The sequence below is a fragment of the Lampetra planeri genome, chromosome 74, assembly GCF_965212315.1.
Source record: "Lampetra planeri chromosome 74, kcLamPlan1.2.h2, whole genome shotgun sequence".
NCBI classification, from domain to species: Eukaryota; Metazoa; Chordata; class Hyperoartia; order Petromyzontiformes; family Petromyzontidae; genus Lampetra; species Lampetra planeri.
The window spans coordinates 4,153,833-4,174,519 of record NC_136179.1 but is presented as its reverse complement, the minus strand read 5'-3'; the positions used below and the strand labels follow the sequence as shown (position 1 = coordinate 4,174,519).

Genomic DNA, 20,687 nt, shown 5'->3' with positions numbered 1-20,687 from the left:
TCCCGTACGCCTCATTGCGGTTCCCAACCCACAGTCAGCACGCGTCCAGATTGGGTCTCGTCGCTGGGTTGTGCATACGTCGCGCTTGAAACCATATGTTGCTCCCTTACATGATGCGTCATCCCCCAATGTTGCCTTGCCGGGGTCTGTTGCTGCTGACTCTCCCCTGCCTGCGTCCATTGATCTTGCTAGAGCGCCTGTCGTACCTGTTCCAGACAGGCCGGCCGTGACATTGCGGGGGACGAGGGGCCCTGCTCGGAGGACGCCTGCCAGGTCTGCGGGACCTTCGAGCCCTGCAGCCCTTCCGACCCAGCTGCGGGCACGGTCACAGGACAAGCCCAAGACTAACTCTTTAGAGACACGGGACGGCGGTGGACTTCCAGCTGCGACAGGGGGATTACCCCCTGTCATTCCTCGACTTGCATCGCGTTCCCGTTCTGCGAGTGGGCCGCCGACCGTCCGGGACGGGCCGGCGACCCGCACACGTTCCAAATCGCTTACGTTTCGTTGATTGTTGTTGTCTTGTTATTTTTTTCTTACAGTTGTATTTATTGCATGCTTTTTGTACGTTCGTTGATGTTCATTGCGTTGTTGTTGTTGTTCTTGCTGTTACATTGTATGCTTAGTGTCCTTTAGGGGGGGAAGCTCGGTTCGCCGCATTACGATTTGCTATTGGTCAGCCGAGGTCGGCTGGGATTTTTCTACGGGGGAGGGTGGTGTAATGCGGGCGTAAGCGACCTTCCGGATGTGACGTCACGGGGGGGTGGAGTCATGTGACGTGGGTGGAAGGTTCGGGTCCTTAAGCGGGTAAACCGGAAGGGGAAGTCAGTCGGGGTGTGAGCGGAAAAGAGTGAGGCCACGCGGGCGAGTGTGGAGAGGGGGGGGCGCCGACGGCCATCGGGAGCCAACCCCGAAGATAAGAGGAAGCTGCGGAGTGGTGTGCAGCTGCAGAGGAGACAGCCAGAAGGGCTGCGTGTTAGAGGCAGCGGTGTGGCTGCCAGGAGGAGCTGCAGAGAGAGAGAGAGAGGGCTGCGTGTTAGAGGCAGCGGTGTGGCTGCCAGGAGGAGCTGCGGAGAGAGAGAGAGACAGCAAGAGGCTGTCAGAGCTGCGGAGGGAGAGGAGTTGCAGCGAGTACAGCCAAGGGGGGCTGTGTGAGAGAAACAGCAGCGGAGCTGCTGTTGTGGATCGGGCCGACATTGGAGTCAGCACCGTGGAGAAGCTACAGAGTAAAGACAGCCGTGTGGGTGTACAGCACGAACCGAATAAAGGACACCGAGCCAGACATCGTGGTCCAGTCGTTTATTACAAGTTTATAATGAGTTTGTGCGTGTATTTATATAAATATATTCCGTCTTTTGTTATTCGATTACATCTAGCAGTGAAAATCGTGATTGTAATATAACCATGTTGTAATTGTAATACATTTTATCAGATCCTTACACGTACACTATACATACATATTAGCGATTCGTATACGACCACACTGTGATTCGAATGCTTCTAATAGTATTATAATACCTTACCTCCGTTTATATGGTTGTAAATTAAAAACTAGTTTATAATCGTTTAATGTTTAGTGTTATCGTTCATAGTATTACAGTGTACATGTTATGAGTACAGTTTATCCGCGACATACTTCGGGATTAGGGACTGGTACGTTGATGAACGATTAACTACGGGGACCTTTCACCTCAAGGAACACGTGTTAATCGTGTAGACAGACAAGATGCTGCCGGTTAAGGGGACACTTGTGTGACGGAGATCCTACACCTGAAATTCTCTTAACATGTTTTTGCTAGGAACATTATAAAATAAAGACCGGACAAACATTTGTTAAAAATACGTTTTTATTCATCTGCAATCATTTTTACGTCAAAACTCGAAGGGAATATTTATTATGTCCTATGTTCACACATTTCCAGTACCATGCAAACCATTTCTGTTCCAGGAATACCAAAGCGTTAAAATATCATTCCCCATGATTTCCTTATTAGTTCACCACATTTGTTCACTGTGCGTCTATCTTGAAGTCAAGGCCATATATTCAACGAACGCGTCATCAATGTACATCCTGAAATCAGCTATCTAAAGTCGATTAATACCAATCAAAAAAAGCTATATACTTGAAAAAAACTGTTTAAAATGTTGAGTAAAGATGTACCTACAGACGCATTCCAACTTTAGCTCAACAGGAACACTTAACGACTACAATTGAACCCTCTCACAACCAGTGCTCATCACACCCCTTCGCAAGTAATCCGATAACATTACAAACCACCACTATGCACGTAATTAAACTAAAATGGTAAAAATTACACACAAAAGTACTCGATACGGATTAAAAGGTATAGCCACATGACATAATATTTTTTCAGTCACCCCGAGCTCTCTGGTTGACTCTCGAGCCACTCCATTACATCCAGCCATCTCTCGGGATCCAACTGCATGGGATCGAAGGTGGAAACTTCTTCAAGGCTCATTGCAGCACCTTGAATTTCAGCTTTTGATTTCAGTTTCCTATCGTTGTGGACCTTCTGATGCCTTTTAAGAGTTGACGACTGTGAAAATGCCTTCCCACACACAGGGCACAAGAATGGCTTCTCGCCCGTGTGTGTTTTCTTATGATTTTGAAGAGTTGTTGAGCGTGCAAATGTCTTCCCACACACAGAGCACAGGAATGGCTTCTCGCCCGTGTGTGTTCTTTGATGGTATTGAAGAGATGACGATTGTGCAAATGCCTTCCCACACACAGGGCATAGGAATGGCTTCTCGCCCGTGTGTGTTCTCTGATGTTCTTGAAGAGTTACCGAGTGTGCAAATGCCTTCCCACACACAGGGCACAGGAATGGCTTCTCGCCCGTGTGTGTTCTCTGATGGTCTTGAAGAGTTGACGCGTGTGCAAATGCCTCCCCACACACAGAGCACTGGAATGACTTCTCGCCCGTGTGTGTTCTCTCATGAGTTTGAAGAGTTGACAATTGTGCAAATGCCTTCCCACACACAGAGCACAGGAACGGCTTCTCGCCCGTGTGTGTTCTCTGGTGTCTCTGAAGATGTGATGGCCGTGAAAAGGACTTCCCACACACAGAGCAATTGAATGGCTTCTTGCCTCCGTGTGCGTGGGGCTGTGGAGAGCGTCTCTGCTCCATGTGAGCGTAGTAACAGCAGCGGTGTTATCGAGTCAAATGTACGCTATCGGCCGCAATGATGTTTATCGTTTTAGAGTTTTGGATTTTGTTAACTGCTAAAACAAGAACGACACTCGCGTCTAACCGATACGCAAAAAATCCCGCTAATTTGACGACGAACACGTTCAAGAGTTTTTTCGCGAAAATAGACACTTACTTGGAGATTCACTGTATATCGATGTCTGGAACCCGTCTGAAGATGTCGCCACGAACTCTCCCGACGCAAAGTCGCCTAACTGTCGTTATCTTGTGGTTGAAGGGCGATCAGCAGAGCGACGAGTCGTGCGTCCAACCTCATCAAGTTCTCTCTCGAAATGGCATTGAGCTCTGCTTCTGAGCCGCCTTATAACTCCCCCCACTAGGATCCATTCCTTTGTCTTTCAGGATATTTGCATTCGATTGTTAATTTTGGAAGGTACAATCCGCATGTATATTAACATACCGAAGGGTAATGTGCCCATTGTGCTTCATGATGAGTGCTGGAAAAACAAGTTCCCCATGCCATCCATTGTCCTCGATTATAATCCCATACCTCCATTTACGTGATTATACACTGTAACAATTAATATTATTTTACGGAGTTATAATGGATAGGTTGTAGTTCATAGTTTATAATATTATAAACTCTTTGGGTATTTAATTAAAAGTCACATAGGCATAAAATAAATCACGACGTTTCGGGCACAACACAAGCGTCCGTCATGTTGGAAAGCATTGTCTGCTGCTGAGGCAGACTGTTTTACAACGTTTGAAATGGGTGTAGACCTCGGGTCATAAAAAAGTGGCCGGGACTAATGATGTTCACTTGAGAAATTAGCATGTAACTTTAGAAAAGGAAGAGAGCGGCCTTCTCGACGAGGGAGTGAAACCCAATGGGTAATATTATTTTACAGCGTTACAATGGATAGGTTGTAGTTCATAGGTTATATTATGTTTCACTATGTTAGAGCTTAACATGTGAGAGTATACAATATCAGAGTTGATCAAATGCGACTATCAAGGGCGTCAATCGGGTGAGTTTGATCAGAGGCTTTAATCAAAGGCGTCATCCCATCACGGAACACCACATCCCTGCGTTTATTACAGCAACAGAAGCAACTACAGCAGCAACAACAGCAGCGACAACAACAGCAGCAACCTCACATTTCGAGGGCGACGCAGCTACTTCCGATTATGCTGCCCAGCTGTTTGGAGTCAGGACCTGCTCTCGCAGGACCACACACGTCTTTGGAAATTATTGCGATGATCATGTCTGAGCTGATAATTAAGTAACTCAAGATTACTTTGTTTAACCATAACTTTAGGTAGGTTAGTGTCATCGGGGCTCTGTGAATACTACTCATGAATGAAATCACACTCCTGTATGACCCACATTGTACTAATTTTGGTTGATCGAGTAGAACAAGGCATGTGCCATGTCCAGACGAATTATTATCAACAACAGTGTCCTTAAATATGATGCTAAAATAAATGTTAACACTGGATTAAACGTGCACCTCTTAACCCCTCCCTCGCATTTACGACTAACGATTTGCATTTGCACATAACATACATTCACGCACAGTAAAATGCTAATACGACCATATTGTTATCCTAAAATTTGAATGCGATTCTTGCCATTTACCCTCCACAGTTCACATATCCGACCCCCGGTTCGATTGAACAGATCATTTACATACATATCTGTAGAGTGCGATTGTAATACTTCTAATGAGATTTAAATACCGTACCTCCGTTTATGGTGCTATAAATTATAAAACCAGTTGATAATTTTGATGCCGTTCAATGTTTAGTGTTATTGTTTATAGTGTTATCAATTTGCATGTTTTTAAGTACATGTGATTCCCGGTATACTTCGGTATTCTGGACCTGAACGTTGCGAAACGATTCATAACGAGGACCTTTCCCCACCAGAGCGCAATCCGCTAATGAAAAGAACACGGTGCGGCGGGAACACGTGCTTCCATGGGCAGTGGAGGACAGGGCATGGTTGTATTGCCCACAGGTGCCACCGGGAAAATCCCCCAAGTTGCTTCGCCCATGGCGGGGTCAGGTAGAGGTCATAGAGGTGGGTGATGTAAAGACAGTACATCAACTAAGGGACAAGTGGTGACAACAAGATAGAGAGAGTTCGAGAAGGGAATGCGAGACCAAGTGTGGGCGGAGGTTCACGCCGAGAATAAGAGAGGAGGAGGAACGAGGTTTGGGGCTGTGTTGGCTGGTTGCTGTCTCGTCGTCGTTGCTATATCGTGACGCCTGGGGTCTGAAACCGCGTTAAAGGCTACCGAAAGAACCAAAGAGTAATTCCTGCAGTCACGAAAGCTCCAAATTAAGATTAAATAAAAGAACCCTCTGCAGTCCGGAGTCATTACAATTGTAACGATTCATTATTTCACGGGCTAATATTGGGTTTGTGCGATTATTTTACATATTCATACTGAATATTGCTATTTGATGCCATTGAGATGGAACATTCATCCAGCAGTGGACAGCTTGATCCTAATACCACCAAAGTGTTAATTAAAATGTTAATCCCAACCTGATCATGCACCTTCATGTTTCACATATTCCACCATTGGTTCGCACGTCCATATTACATACATACATTTTACATGCATACATGTTACATACAGACATATTACATTCATGCATATTACATACAGACATGTTACATACTGACGAGCAAAGTGTGATTCTTAGAGGATCACAGTGTGAGGCTAGAATTCGAATTCGAATATCACACTTCAATGTTCGGTGTTCTAATCTTTAACAAAATTTATGATGTTATTTTATAGCGTTATAATATATCGCTCATAGCTAATATTGTTAGAGTTCACAACATTTTAGTTTACTATACTAGTTTGTAGTGTTATTTTAAAGAGTTACAATGTATAGCTCATAGTTTAAAGGTTATATTGTTAGAGTTTATAATGTTAGAGTATGCAATGTGAGTTTACAATTTGAGAGTTTGTGGACGTGCCCTGTTCTCGTTGGACCCGACACGGATTTGGAAATAATTGCTATGATCATGTCTGAGCTGGGATGATCGTCTAATGTTTACTTTGATTAATCATAACTGTGTGTAGGTTAGTGCAATCGGGGCTTAGTCAATACTCCTCATGAATGAACTCATACTTGTTTCGGATAGAAATTTTAAATCGTGTTGGTAGAACAAGTCGCCTGCCTTTTCTAGACGAATTGTTATCTTCAAGTGCGTCCGTAAATATAGTGCTAAAATACACAGCATAGGGAAGGCTGCCTTGTTGGGGAGATGTAGTTTGGCTAAGGCGCTGTGGCCGGGTGATGACACGGATTCTGAAACAATGGAGTTAAACACTCGCTGCTTGGCCCCGTCGACAGCAGCGAAGGCTGTCATATACCGCCCCATTTACGAGTTGGCTGTATGATGTGTATAGTTGAAGGTGTTAGGTGTTGTCTTCTTCTAACAGCTATTAACGTGCCTGTGTTGTCTGTTTTTACGATTTGTCCATTGATGTTGTTTTTATTGCGGCGTTCTGTCACTGAGTGTTGCAGTTTGTTTAAGAATTCGTCACGTGAGCGTGGTGTTTTGCTTGTGGGAATTTCGCTTTGTCACAATTTGTGATTGTTATAATAATTGTAGCGATTCATAATGTCATGAGTTTATAATGGGTTTATGCGTGTATTTATATAAATATATTCCGTCTTTTGTTTTTCGATGACATCTAGCAGTGAAAATCGTGATTGAAACATGACTATGTTGTAATTGTAATAATTTATACCCGATCCTTCCACGTACACTATACATACATATGAGCAGAGTGCGATTCTTATAGAACCAGTGTTCTTCTAATGATATTGTAATACCTTACCTCCGTTTACATAGTTATAAATTAAAACACTAGTTTATAATCGTTTAATGTTTAGTGTTATCGTTTATAGTATTACAGTTTACATGTTATAGAGTACAGTTTATCCCCGACATACTTCAGGATTAGGGACTGTTACGTTGATGAACGATTAACTACGGGGATCTTTCCCCTCAAGGAACACGTGTTAATCGTGTAGACAGCCAAGATGCTGCCAGTTAAGGGCACACTTGTGTGACGGAGATCCTCCACCTGAAATTCTCTTGACATAAGAACATTATAAAATAAAGACCGGACAAACATTTGTTAAAAATACGTTTTTATTCATCTGCAATCATTTTTACGTCAAAACTCGAAGGAGATATTTATTATGTCCTATGTTCACACATTTCCAGTACAATGCAAACCATATCCGTTCCAGGAATACCAAAGCGTTAAAGTATCATTCCCCATGATTTCCTTATTAGTTCACCACGTTTGTTCACTGTGCGTCTATGTTGAAGTCAAGGCCATATATCCAACGAACGCGTCATCAATGTACATCCTGAAATCAGCTATCTAAAATCGATTAATACCAATCAAAAAAAGCTGTACACTTGACAAAAAAATATTTAAAATATTGAGCAAAGATGTACCTACAGATGCATTCTAACTTTAGCACAACAGGAACACTTAACGACTACAATTGAACCCTCTCACAACCAGTGCTCATTACACCACTTCGGCAAGTAATCCGATAACATTACAAACCACAACTGTGCACGTCATTAAACTCACAAAAACTGTAAAACTAAAATGGCTAAAATTACACACAAAAATACTCGATACGGATTAATATGTATAACCACATGACATAATATTTTTTCAGTCACCCCGAGCTCTCTGGTTGACTCTCGAGCCACTCCATTACATCCAGCCATCTCTCGGGATCCAACTGCATGGGATCGAAGGTGGAAACTTCTTCAGGACTCATTGCAGCACCTTGAATTTCAGCTTTTGATTTCAGTTTCCTATCATTGTGGACCTTCTGATGCTTGTTCATGGTTGATGACCGTGCAAATGCCTTCCCACACACAGAGCACGGGAATGGCTTCTCACCAGTGTGTGTTCTCTGATGGTTTTGAAGAGTTGACGAGTGTGAAAATGCCTTCCCACACACAGGGCACAGGAATGGCTTCTCACCCGTGTGTGTTCTCTGATGACTCTGAAGATGTGATGACTGTGCAAATGCCTTCCCACACACAGGGCACAGGAATGGCTTCTCTCCCGTGTGTGTTCTCTGATGGTCTTGAAGAGTTGACGAGTGTGCAAATGCCTTCCCACACACAGGGCACAGGAATGGCTTCTCACCCGTGTGTGTTCTCTGATGACTCTGAAGATGTGATGACTTTGTAAATGTCTTGCCACACACAGGGCACAGGAATGGCTTCTCGCCCGTGTGCGTTCTCTGATGGTCTTGAAGAGTTGACGAGTGTGCAAATGCCTTTCCACACACAGAGCACAGGAATGGCTTCTCTCCCGTGTGTGTTCTCTGATGGTCTTGAAGAGTTGATGAGTGTGCAAATGTCTTCCCACACACAGGGCACAGGAATGGCTTCTCGCCCTTGTGTGTTCTCTGGTGTCTCTGAAGAAGTGATGGTCGTGAAAAGGACTTCCCGCACACAGAGCAATTGAATGGCTTCTTGCCTCCGTGTACGTGGGGCTGTGGAGAGCGTCTCTGCTCCATGTGAGCGTAGTAACAGCAGCGGTGTTATCGAGTCAAAAGTACGCAATCGGCCTCGATTTAAAGTGTTTAGCGTTGAGTTTTGGATTTTGTTAACTGCTAAAACAAGAACGACACTCGCGTCTAACCGAGACGCAAAAAATTCCCGCTAATTTGACGACGAACACGTTTAAGAGTTTATCCACGAAAATAGACACTTACTTGGAGATTCACGGTATATCGGTGTCTGAAACCCGTCTGAAGATGTCGCCACGAACTCTCCGGACGCAAAGTCGCCTAACTGTCGACACAGCAATTGTGCTCGCCAGGCTGCGTTGTCTCGCGGTTGAAGGGCGATCAGCAGAGCGACGAGTCGAGCGTCCAACCTTATCAATTTCCCTCTCGAAATGGCATTGAGCTCTGCTTCTGAGCCGCCTTATAACTCCCCCCCTAGGATCCAATCCTTTGTCTTTCAGGATATTTGCATTCGATTGTTAATTTTGGAAGGTACAATCCGCATGTCTATTAACATACCGAAGGGTAATGTGCCCATTGTGCTTTATGCATGAATATGTAAGTGCATCTCAGTGTGTAATTGTGCGCCTATTTTGAATAAATCGAAAAGCTTTGTCCTCGATTTAAAGTGAATGCAGAGAAATTAGCATGTAACTTTAGAAAAGGAAGAGAGCGCCTTCTCGACGAGGGAGTGAACCTCAATAGGTAATATTATTTTACAGCGTTACAATGGATAGGTTGTAGTTCATAGGTTATAATATTATGTTTCACTATGATAGAGCTTAATATGTGAGAGTAGACAATATCAGAGTTGATCAAATGCGACGATCAAGGGCGTCAATCGGGTGAGTTTGATCAGAGGCTTGAATCAAAGGCGTCATCCCATCACGGAACATCACCACCCTGCGTATATCACAGCAACAGAAGCAACTACAGCAGCAACAACAGCAGCGACAACAACAGCAGCAACATCACATTTCGAGGGCGACGCAGCTACTTCCGATTCTGCTGCCCAGCTGTTTGTAGTCGGGACCTGCTCTCGCAGGACCCCACACGTCTTTGGAAATGATTGCGATGATCATGTCTGAGCTGAGAATTAAGTAACTCAAGATTACTTTGTTTAACCATAACTTTAGGTAGGTTAGTGTCATCGGGGCTCTGTGAATACTACTCTTGAATGAAATCACACTCCTGAATAACCGACATTGTACTAATGTTGTACTAATTTTGGTTGATCTAGTAGAACAAGGCACGTGCCATGTCCAGACGAATTCTTATCAACAACAGTGTCCTTAAATATGATGCTAAAATAAATGTTAACGCTGGATTTAACGTGCACCTCTTAACCCCTCCCTCGCATTTACGACTAATGATTTGCATTTGCACGTAACATATATTAAAGTCCATTAAAATGCTAATACGACCATATTGTTATTCTAAAAATTGAATGCGATTCTTGCCCTGTACCCCCCCCCCCCACAGTTCACATATCCGACCCCCGGTTCGATTGAACAGATAATTTACATACATATCTGTATGTCCCCCAAGTTGCTCCGCCCATGGCGGGGTCAGGTAGAGGTCATAGAAGTGGGTGATCTAAAGACAGTGCATCAACTAAGGGACAAGAAAGAGAGAGTTCGAGAAGGGAAGGCGAGACCAAGTGTGGGCGAAGGTTCACGCCGAGAATGAGAGAGGGGGAGGAACGAGGTTTGGGGCTGTTTTGGCTGGTTGCTGTCTCGTCGTCGTCGTTGCTATATCGTGACGCCTGGGGTCTGAAACCGCGTTAAAGGCTAAATAAAATAACCCTCTGCAGTGTGAGTCCGGAGTCATTGCAATTGTAATGATTCATTATTTCACGGGCTAATATTGGGTTTGTGCGATTATTTTACATATTCATACTGAATATTGTTATTTGATTCCATTTAGATGAAACATTCATCCATTAGTGGACAGCTTGATATTAATACCACCAAAGGGTTATTCAAATAATTTTAATCCCATCCTGATCCTGCACCTTCCGTTTCACATATCCCACCCTTGGTTCGCACGTCCATATTACATGCATACATGTTACATACAGACATTACATTCATGCATATTACATACATGTTACATACTCACGAGTGTGAAGCTAAGAATTCGAATGAGATTCGAATATCACAATTCAATGTACGGTGTTCTAATCTGTAATACGAGTTCACAACATTATAGTTTACTATAACACTAGTTTGTAGTGTTATTTTAAAGCGTTGAAATGTATAGCTCATAGTTTAAAGGTTATATTCTTAGAGGTTATAATGTTAGAGTATGCAATGTGAGTTTACAATTTGAGAGTTTGTGGACGTGCCCTATTCTCGTGGGACCCGACACGGATTTGGAAATAATTGGTATGATCATGTTTGAGCTGGGATGAGCGACTAATGTTTACTTTGATTAATCATAACTGTGTGTAGGTTAGTGCCATCGGGGCTTAGTGAATACTACTCATGAATGCACTCATACTTCTTTCGGATTTAAATTGAAATCCTGTTGGTAGAACAAGTCGCCTGCCTTTTCTAGACGAATTGTTATCTTCAAGTGCGTCCGTAAATATAGTGCTAAAATACACAGCATAGGGAAGGCTGCCTTGTTGGGGAGATGTAGTTTGGCTAAGTCGTTGTCGCCGGGTGATGACACGGATTCTGAAACAATGGAGTTAAACACTCGCTGCTTGGCCCCGTCGACAGCAGCGAAGGCTGTCATATACCGCCCCATTTACGAGTTGGCTGTATGATGTGTATAGTTGAAGGTGTTAGGTGTTGTCTTCTTCTAACAGCTATTAACGTGCCTGTGTTGTCTGTTTTTACGATTTGTCCATTGATGTTGTTTTTATTGCGGCGTTCTGTCACTTGAGTGTTGCAGTTTGTTTAAGAATTCGTCACGTGAGCGTGGTGTTTTGCTTGTGGGAATTTCGCTTTGTCACAATTTGTGATTGTCATAATAATTGTAACGATTCATAATGTCATGAGTTTATAATGGGTTTGTGCGTGTATTTATATAAATATATTCCGTCTTTTGTTTTTCGATGACATCTAGCAGTACACTATACATACATATGAGCAGAGTGCGATTCTTATACAACCAGTGTTCTTCTAATGATATTGTAATACCTTACCTACGTTTACATAGTTATAAATTAAACACTAGTTTATAATCGTTTAATGTTTAGTGTTATCGTTTATAGTATTACAGTTTACATGTTATAGAGTACAGTTTATCCCCGACATACTTCAGGATTAGGGACTGTTACGTTGATGAACGATTAACTACGGGGATCTTTCCCCTCAAGGAACACGTGTTAATCGTGTAGACAGCCAAGATGCTGCCAGTTAAGGGCACACTTGTGTGACGGAGATCCTCCACCTGAAATTCTCTTAACATGTTTTTGCTAGGAACATTATAAAATAAAGACCGGACAAACATTTGTTAAAAATACGTTTTTATTCATCTGCAATCATTTTTACGTCAAAACTCGAAGGGAATATTTATTATGTCCTATGTTCACACATTTCCAGTACAATGCAAACCATTTCCGTTCCAGGAATACCAAAGCGTTAAAGTTTCATTCCCCATGATTTCCTTATTAGTTCACCACATGTGTTTACTGTGCGTCTATGTCAAGGCCATATATCCAACGAACGCGTCATCAATGTACATCCTGAAATCGGCTATCTAAAGTCGATTAATACCAATCAAAAAAAGCTATATACTTGAAAAAAAAACCGTTTAAAATGTTGAGTAAAGATGTACCTACAGACGCATTCCAACTTTAGCTCAACAGAAACACTTAACGACCAGTGCTCATCACACCACTTCGGCAAGTAATCCGATAACATTACAAACCACCACTGGGTACGTCAATAAACTCTCACAAAAACTGTAAAACTAAAATGGTAAAAATTACACACAAAAGTACTCGATACGGCTTAAAAGGTATAACCGCATGCAACATTATATTTCACCCCGAGCTCTCGGTTTGATCCTCGAGCCACTCCATTACATCCAGCCATCTCTCGGGATCCAACTGCATGGGATCGAAGGTGGAAACTTCTTCAGGACTCATTGCAGCACCTTGAATTTCAACTTTTGATTTCAGTTTCCTATCATTGTGAACCTTCTGATGCCTGTTCATGGTTGATGACCGTGCAAATGCCTTCCCACACACAGGGCACAGGAATGGCGTCTCGCCCGTGTGTGTTCTCTGATGGTTCTGAAGAGTTGACGAGTGTGCAAATGTCTTACCACACACAGGGCACAGGAATGACTTCTCGCCCGTATGTGTTTTCTGATGGCGTTGGCAGTTTGCTGAAAGTGAAAATGCCTTCCCACACACAGAACACAGGAACGGCTTCTCGCCCGTGTGTGTTCTCTGATGAGTTTGAAGAGTTGATGCCCGTGTAAAGGCCTCCCCACACACAGAGCACAGGAATGGCTTCTCGCCCGTGTGTGTTCTCTGATGACTCTGAAGATGTGATGACTGTGCAAATGCCTTCCCACACACAGAGCACGGGAATGGCTTCTCACCAGTGTGTGTTCTCTCGTGACTCTGAAGATGTGACGAGTGTGCAAATGTCTTCCCACACACAGGGCACAGGAACGGCTTCTCGCCCGTGTGTGTTCTCTGGTGTCTTTGAAGATGTGATGGCCATGAAAATGTCTTCCCACACACAGAGCAATTGAATGGCTTCTTGCATCCGTGTACGTGGGGCTGTGGAGAGAGTCTCTGCTCCATGTGAGCGTAGTAACAGCAGCGGTGTTATCGAGTCAAAAGTACGCTATCGGCCGCAAGGATGTTCAGCGTTGAGTTTTGGATTTTGTTAACTGCTAAAACAAGAACGACACTCGCGTCTAACCGAGACGCAAAAAAAATCCCGTAAATTTGACGACGAACACGTTTAAGATTTTATCCGCGAAAATAGACACTTACTTGGAGATTCACGGTATATCGATGTCTGTAACACGTCTGAAGATGTCGCCACGAACTCTCTCGACGCAAAGTCGCCTAACTGTCGACGCAGCAATTGTGCTCGCCAGGCTGCGTTGTCTCGCGGTTGAAGGGCGATCAGCAGAGCGACGAGACGAGCGTCCAACCTCATCAAGTTCCCTCTCGAAATGGCAATAAGCTCTGCTTCTGAGCTGCCTTATAACTCCCGCCCTAGGATCCGTATCCTTTGTCTTTCAGGATATTTACATTCGATTGTTAATTTTGGAAGGTACAATCCGCATGTCTATTAACATACCGAATTGTAATGTGCCCATTGTGCGTCATGCATGAATATGTAAGTGCATCTCAGTGTGTAATTGTGCGCTTATTTTGAATAAATGGAAAAACTTTGTCCTCGATTTAAAGTGAATGCAGAGAAATTAGCATGTAACTTTAGAAAAGTAAGAAAGCGGCCTTCTCGACGAGGGAGTGAAACCCAATAGGTAATATTCTTTTACAGCGTTACAATGGATTGGTTGTAGTTCATAGGTTATAATATTATGTTTCACTATGATAGAGCTTAACATGTGAGAGTATACAATATCAGAGTTGATCAAATGCGACGATCAAGGGCGTCAATCGGGTGAGTTTGATCAGAGGCTTTAATCAAAGGCGTCATCCCATCACGGAACACCACCTCCCTACGTTTATCACAGCAACAGAAGCAACTACAACAGCAACAACAGCAGCGACAACAACAGCAGCAACATCACATTTCGAGGGCGACGCAGCTACTTCCGATTCTGCTGCCCAGCTGTTTGTAGTCGGGACCTGCTCTCGCAGGACCCCACACGTCTTTGGAAATAATTGCGATGATCATGTCTGAGCTGAGAATTAAGTCACTCAAGATTACTTTGTTTAACCATAACTTTAGGTAGGTTAGTGTCATAGGAGCTCTGTGAATACTACTCATGAATGAAATCACACTCCTGTATGACCAACATTGTACTAAATTTGGTTGATCGAGTAGAACAAGGCACGTGCCACGTCTAGACGAATTCTTATCAACAACAGTGTCCTTAAATATGATGCTAAAATAAATGTTAACACTGGATTAAACGTGCACCTCTTAACCCCTCCCTCGCATTTACGACTAATGATGTGCATTTGCACATAACATACATTCAAGCACAATAAAATGCTAATACGACCATGGCAAGGTCATTCCATGAGGACTGCCTGGATGAAAACCAGCATGGAAGGGGCCCAGTGTGGGGCCGGCTATGCTAATGACATAGTCCCGTGTGTGTGTGTGTGTGTGATGTGAGGTCTCCTGGCAGCAGTCATTCTCCGCTGTAGTCCTGGCATCTGCTGCTCAGCTTCATTCCCCAGCTTTGGTCCCAGTGGCACCGTCTCTCTGGGGACCCGTGTGGTGTGTGTAGCGAGTATCACGGGGTGGGCGGGTAGTGTGGTGATAGTGGTCACGGTTGGCACCGATGCACGACCACCGCCACCACCCCTACTGGGCGGTGGACCTGCCACCACAAAGCAGCACGCGGCGGAGGAGTGAGGCGATCGCTCTCGCCACGCGAGCGAGGCCACCTCGCTTCCTCTTCTTTTCGTGCATCTCCACCTGCACCTCTTCCGAATTCTCCTCCGTCTCATCCTCCTCCATCCCATCTTCTTCATCCTCCACCACCATCTTCTCCTCTACCTCCTCCTCCTCTTCCTGCGCCACCTCCATCTTCTCCATCTTTTTCTCCTCCGCTAGCACCATCTCTTCCTCCTTCATCTCCTCCTCAACTTCTGGCACCACCATCTCCGACACCGTCTTCTCTTCCTCCTCTACCACCATTGTTTCCCCTTTGTCCGTCGTCTCCATGTCCTCCACCACGACCATCTGTTCATCCTTTGTTGTCTCCTTGTCCTCCATCTCCGTATTGTCTTTCTCCTCTCCCTCCGTGTTCTCCTCCATTGTCACCATCACAATCACGTCCTCCTTTGCATTCTCTTCCTCCGATTTCTCCTCCTCTGTCTCTACCTCATCCTCCATCATCTCCTTCACCTCTTCCTTCGTCTCCTTCTCCACAACCTCTGTCTTCACTTCAAAGGCCTCGACGAGTGAGGAGGAGGGCTGAGCTGGCACAGATCTGTGTACAGACAACACGACACCGTTCCACCTTGCTGCTACGGGAGACATCGCCATCTTCCCATCGTCCGTGGGTGTAATGTGTGGCGGATTAATTCGAGCTGAAAAGAAACAGCAATAACGACATGGCCAGTGAGTGTGCTTAGTATTGGTGCTGTCATTCTCATGGCGCCAGGCTATCCTTGAGATAGGTGCAGCTGTGTCTCACACCGACTGCTGCAGTTTCACAGTAATGGGTGGCGTTGCTGTGCAAATTTAGCTGAATAATTTGAAGTGACATTTTTTTGGTTCTTTCGGTAACGTCACGTAGGTATAAAATAAAATAAATCACGACGTTTCGATTGCAACACAAGCAATCATCATCAGGTGGGAAACCACAGTAATACATTTTCTTGCAATAACGACATGGCCATCGAAACGTCGTGATTTAATTTATTTGATTTCATACCTACGTGAATGTATCGATATAACCAAAGAGTATGGATCCCTGTAGTCACGAAAACTTCAAATCGAGATTGACATTTTTATATGTATGTTCTAATTGACCCCTTGCACATAATGTCCTAAGCATTTCAAATGGCATCGATAGAGATCCTGAACGTCCACTTTGACGGAATGGGTGTGGATCTGTGTGGTCAATGCAGCAGCAATAATAGCCAGGGCGGGAAGCAAGATCTGAACTGTAAGCGGTGAAGAATGAGTGCACGACCATTTGGTCGCTTCAACACATCCACGATTTCAAAAAAGTGTCCGTCGGTGATTTGTGGTCGAGAGAGCTACCTCCCTTGACGTCGAATGCATCTCAGAGTGCATTGCATGCGATGAGCCTCTCGCATCTCTCATCTCATCGCGTTTTAAATTGGACACCCCTCTCAGTGGTAGCCGTCGCTGTGCATTACGAGGCGACTTGGCAGCTGGCCTAGAAACGACGTATCGGACGTAACGATGACTGCAGCAGACATCGTTTTGGTCACAGCAGACATCGCGGATATCGCGATTTCCACCTGAAGGCGTTTGTGTTTTGTCCGAAACGTGATTTATTTTGTTTTATTTCTACCTACGTGACTTTACCGAAAGAACAAACGAGTATTAATTCCTGCAGTTACGAAAGCTTCAAATCAATATTAGAATATCATGGGAAGTATGATAAGCGCAATGTGCTCGTAATAGAATCACACTGCACATATGTATGCATATTACATACATACTATGGTCGTATGTAATATGTATGTCCGTTGGACATGCGAACCGGGGGTTGGATATGCGAACTGGGGGATTAGGATCGGATTAAAATGATTAGAATAACACTCTGGTCGTATTAGCATTACACTGAGCTAGAATGTATGTTATATGTAGATGCACATCGGGAGTCGTGAATGCAACCTGGGAGGTGCGCGGTTTTGATCGCATTAAAATTATTATAATAACAACGTGGTCCTATTAGAATCACGCTGTCTACTGCTGCTGATGATCGGATGGCGGCTTCCGATTCGGGCTCTGCTCTTCATTTACTCGCCTGGTTGGCGCCGCGGGACGCAGCGTCTCATCCGACAAGCGTTGTAGCAGCTGCGTGATGGCATCCGTGAGTTTGTCAACTTACTCTTCAAGTTGAGGCCGTCTCCCTCGTGGTCTCCTCCCTCTGCGCGTGCTGTGGGTTGCTCATGGCCGAGGTGGAACTGCATGTTGAATTGGGTGTAGACGTTATTTTAGCAACATTTAAGTACAATGTTGCGTTTAGAATGCGTCTAGACAAGGAAGGTGACTTGTTCTACACGTGCAGCCAAAATGATTACAATTTCTGTCATTAAACAGTGTGACTTCATTCATGAGTAGTATTCGCTGAGCCATAATGACACTAACCTACATACAGTTATGGTTAAACAGAGTAATATTTAGTCACTTAATTCTCAGTTCAGACATGATCATCGCAATCATTTCCAAAGACGTGTGCGGTCCCGCGAGAGCAGGGCCCGGCCACAAATAGCCGGGCAGCGGAAGCAGCAGAATCAGAAGTAGCAGCGTCGCCCTCGAAATGTGTTGTTGCTGCTGTTGTTGCTTCTTCTGAAGTTATATACGCAGGGAGGTGGTGGTCCGTGATGATTAAAGACTTTGATCAATCGCACCCGATTGACGCCCTTGATCGGCGCATTTGATTGTAAACTCTCACATGTTAAACTCAAACATTTAATATTATAAATCATGCTCTCATGCCCTTTGGATTGCACCCGTTGGGTTGCACTCCCTCGTCGAGGAGGCCGCTCTCCTGCTTTTCTACAGTTACATGCTTATTTCTTACATTAACATCATGCTAATCTCTCACACTGTGGTCGTACGGATGGTAAGTGAATATGCGAACCAGGGGTAGGAAATGCAGGATAAGAATCGAATTACAATTATATATATTGCTAATTGATACCATTGAGATGGAACATTCATCCAGCAGTGGACAGCTTGATCCTAATACCACCAAAGTGTTATTCAAATAGTTTTAATCCCATCCTGATCCTGCACGTTCCGTTTCACATATGTATGCATGTGTAGTGGTGATACGCGCTGAGGTAGGGATCGTGTGTCAGTGCGTAGGGATTGGCTGTGTGTGTTGGTGACGCGCGCTGACGGTGGGGGATCAGGGGTCAGCGCGGGGTCATGGGTTGTGTGGTGGTGATTGGCTGTGTGCCGGTGACGCGCTTGAGAGGGAGTGATCGTGTGGCAGCGCGGCGTGATTGGTTGTGTAGTGGTAACACGCGCTGGGGAAAACGGATCGTAGGAACAGCGCGGCGTGATTGGTCAACTAAGGAGCGATGCTCACGTCGAGGTCCGCATACACTCCGTCTCCCGTGAGCGGGGACTATATAAGGGGATGCGCACAGGCGCACGGGGGAGAGAGTACCAGCGAAGACGGAAGACGGAGGAAGAGGCGGAACCCTGGGACCCGGGGCCGAACGTCTGTGAGAGAGCCGGCTCGTGGGACTCGGAGGTTGTGGCCCACGCCCAAGCCGGGGTGGGCCTGTAGGCTTCACGGACGTTACGGAGTCAAGTGCAGTGTGTGTAGCCGGAGGAATAGAAGCTACACGAGTCAAGTGCAGTGTGTGTAGCCGGAGGAATAGAAGCTACACGAGTCAAGTGAAGTGTGTGTAGCCGGAGGAATAGAAGCTACACGAGTCAAGTGAAGTGTGTGTAGCCGGAGGAATAGATGCTACACGAGTCAAGTGAAGTATGTGTAGCCGGAGGAATAGTAATTACACGTGTCGAGTGAAGTGGGTGTAGTCCGAGGAATAGAGACCACTCGTTGTATAGTGACAAGTCAAGATTTAATAAAAAGTGTGTTACCCGTCAAGGAGTTTCCTGCCGTCATTCAAATACTTCACATGTAACATGTATGTATTACATACTTACATGTTACATGTATGTATTACATACATACATATGCATGTTACATGTATGTATTACATACATACATGTTACATGCATACATACTACATACAGACATGTTACATACAGACATGTTACATGCATATATACTTACTACAAACAGACATGTTACATGCATATATACTTACTACATACAGACATGTTACATACAGACATGTTACATGCACATATACTTACTACAAACAGACATGTTACATGCATATATACTTACTACATACAGACATGTTACATACAGACATGTTACATCCATATATACTTACTACATACAGACATGTTACATACAGACATGTTACATGCATATATACTTACTACATACAGACATGTTACATACAGACATGTTACATGCACATATACTTACTACAAACAGACATATACAATGCACATATACTTACTACATACAGACATGTTACATGCATGCATGTTACATACTTACGACCGTAGTGTGATTCGAAGAGGACCACGGAGTGATTCGAATAATTTGAATGCGATTCGAATATCACACTTCAATGTAGGTTGTTCTAATCTATAACACTAGTTAATAATGCTATTGCATAGCCTTATAATGTAAAGCTCATAGGTTATATTGTTAGAGTTTACTATAAAACTAGTTTACAGTAATTTGTATATTCTTCAAATGTATATTTTAATGTTTAAGTGATATTGTTGGAATTCATAATGTTAAAGTTCACAGTGTGAGAGTTTACAATGTAACAGTATATCGATCGAGGGCGTTGATCTGGTAGGTTTGATCAGTTTATTTTTTAAAATAAATGCCGTTATCCTATCACGGGACACCACCATGCTGCGTATATAACAGTAACAGAAGCAACTACAGCAGCTACGAAACCGTTTGATGACAAAGCAGCGACTTCTGCTTCTGCTCCAACTGCCGCTCGGCTGTTTGCCCGCCGGCTCTGCTCTCGTGGGACCTACACGTCTATGGAAATAATTGAGATGATCCTATCTGAGTTGAGATTTGAGCGACTAAAGTTTACTTTGTTTAAACATAACTTAGTGTAGGCTAGTGCCATCGGTGTTTAGCGAATACTACCGAAGAATTAGCTCACATTTACGACGTAATTGTCCGTGTGTTGGGCGTGGATCTTACGAGCGCAACCTTGCGCATTTTGACCTGGTTCTCGACGCCGGTCCCTCGCCCATGGTGGAATCTTGTGCCTTTCGGGGCGTCAAGGGTTCGCACCACAGGCTTGAAGGATTAGGCAGGTCCCTGGTTTCTTTTGAGAAACATGACCGGGCTCCAGGCACCGATTCCTCACACGTGGGGGATCCTTGAAGCACCCCGGGCCTCAGGGGCTCGGAAACTGTGGGAGGCAAAACACATTTCCTTTGGCGTACGGTTTCCGTTGCCAAGCACCCCACCACGTCGGAC

General features: G+C 44.3%; 1 protein-coding gene across 1 annotated transcript in view; it reads right to left on the bottom strand.

The window, feature by feature from the left end:
* The window catches only part of LOC144737838 (uncharacterized), a 122,530-nt gene that overhangs the window by 51,672 nt on the left and 50,171 nt on the right, over positions 1–20,687 (bottom strand). The window contains 3 exon segments of the mRNA XM_078620712.1: positions 2,542–3,110; positions 8,052–8,738; positions 12,907–13,420. Coding sequence (XP_078476838.1) covers positions 2,542–3,110; positions 8,052–8,738; positions 12,907–13,420 — 1,770 coding nt within the window.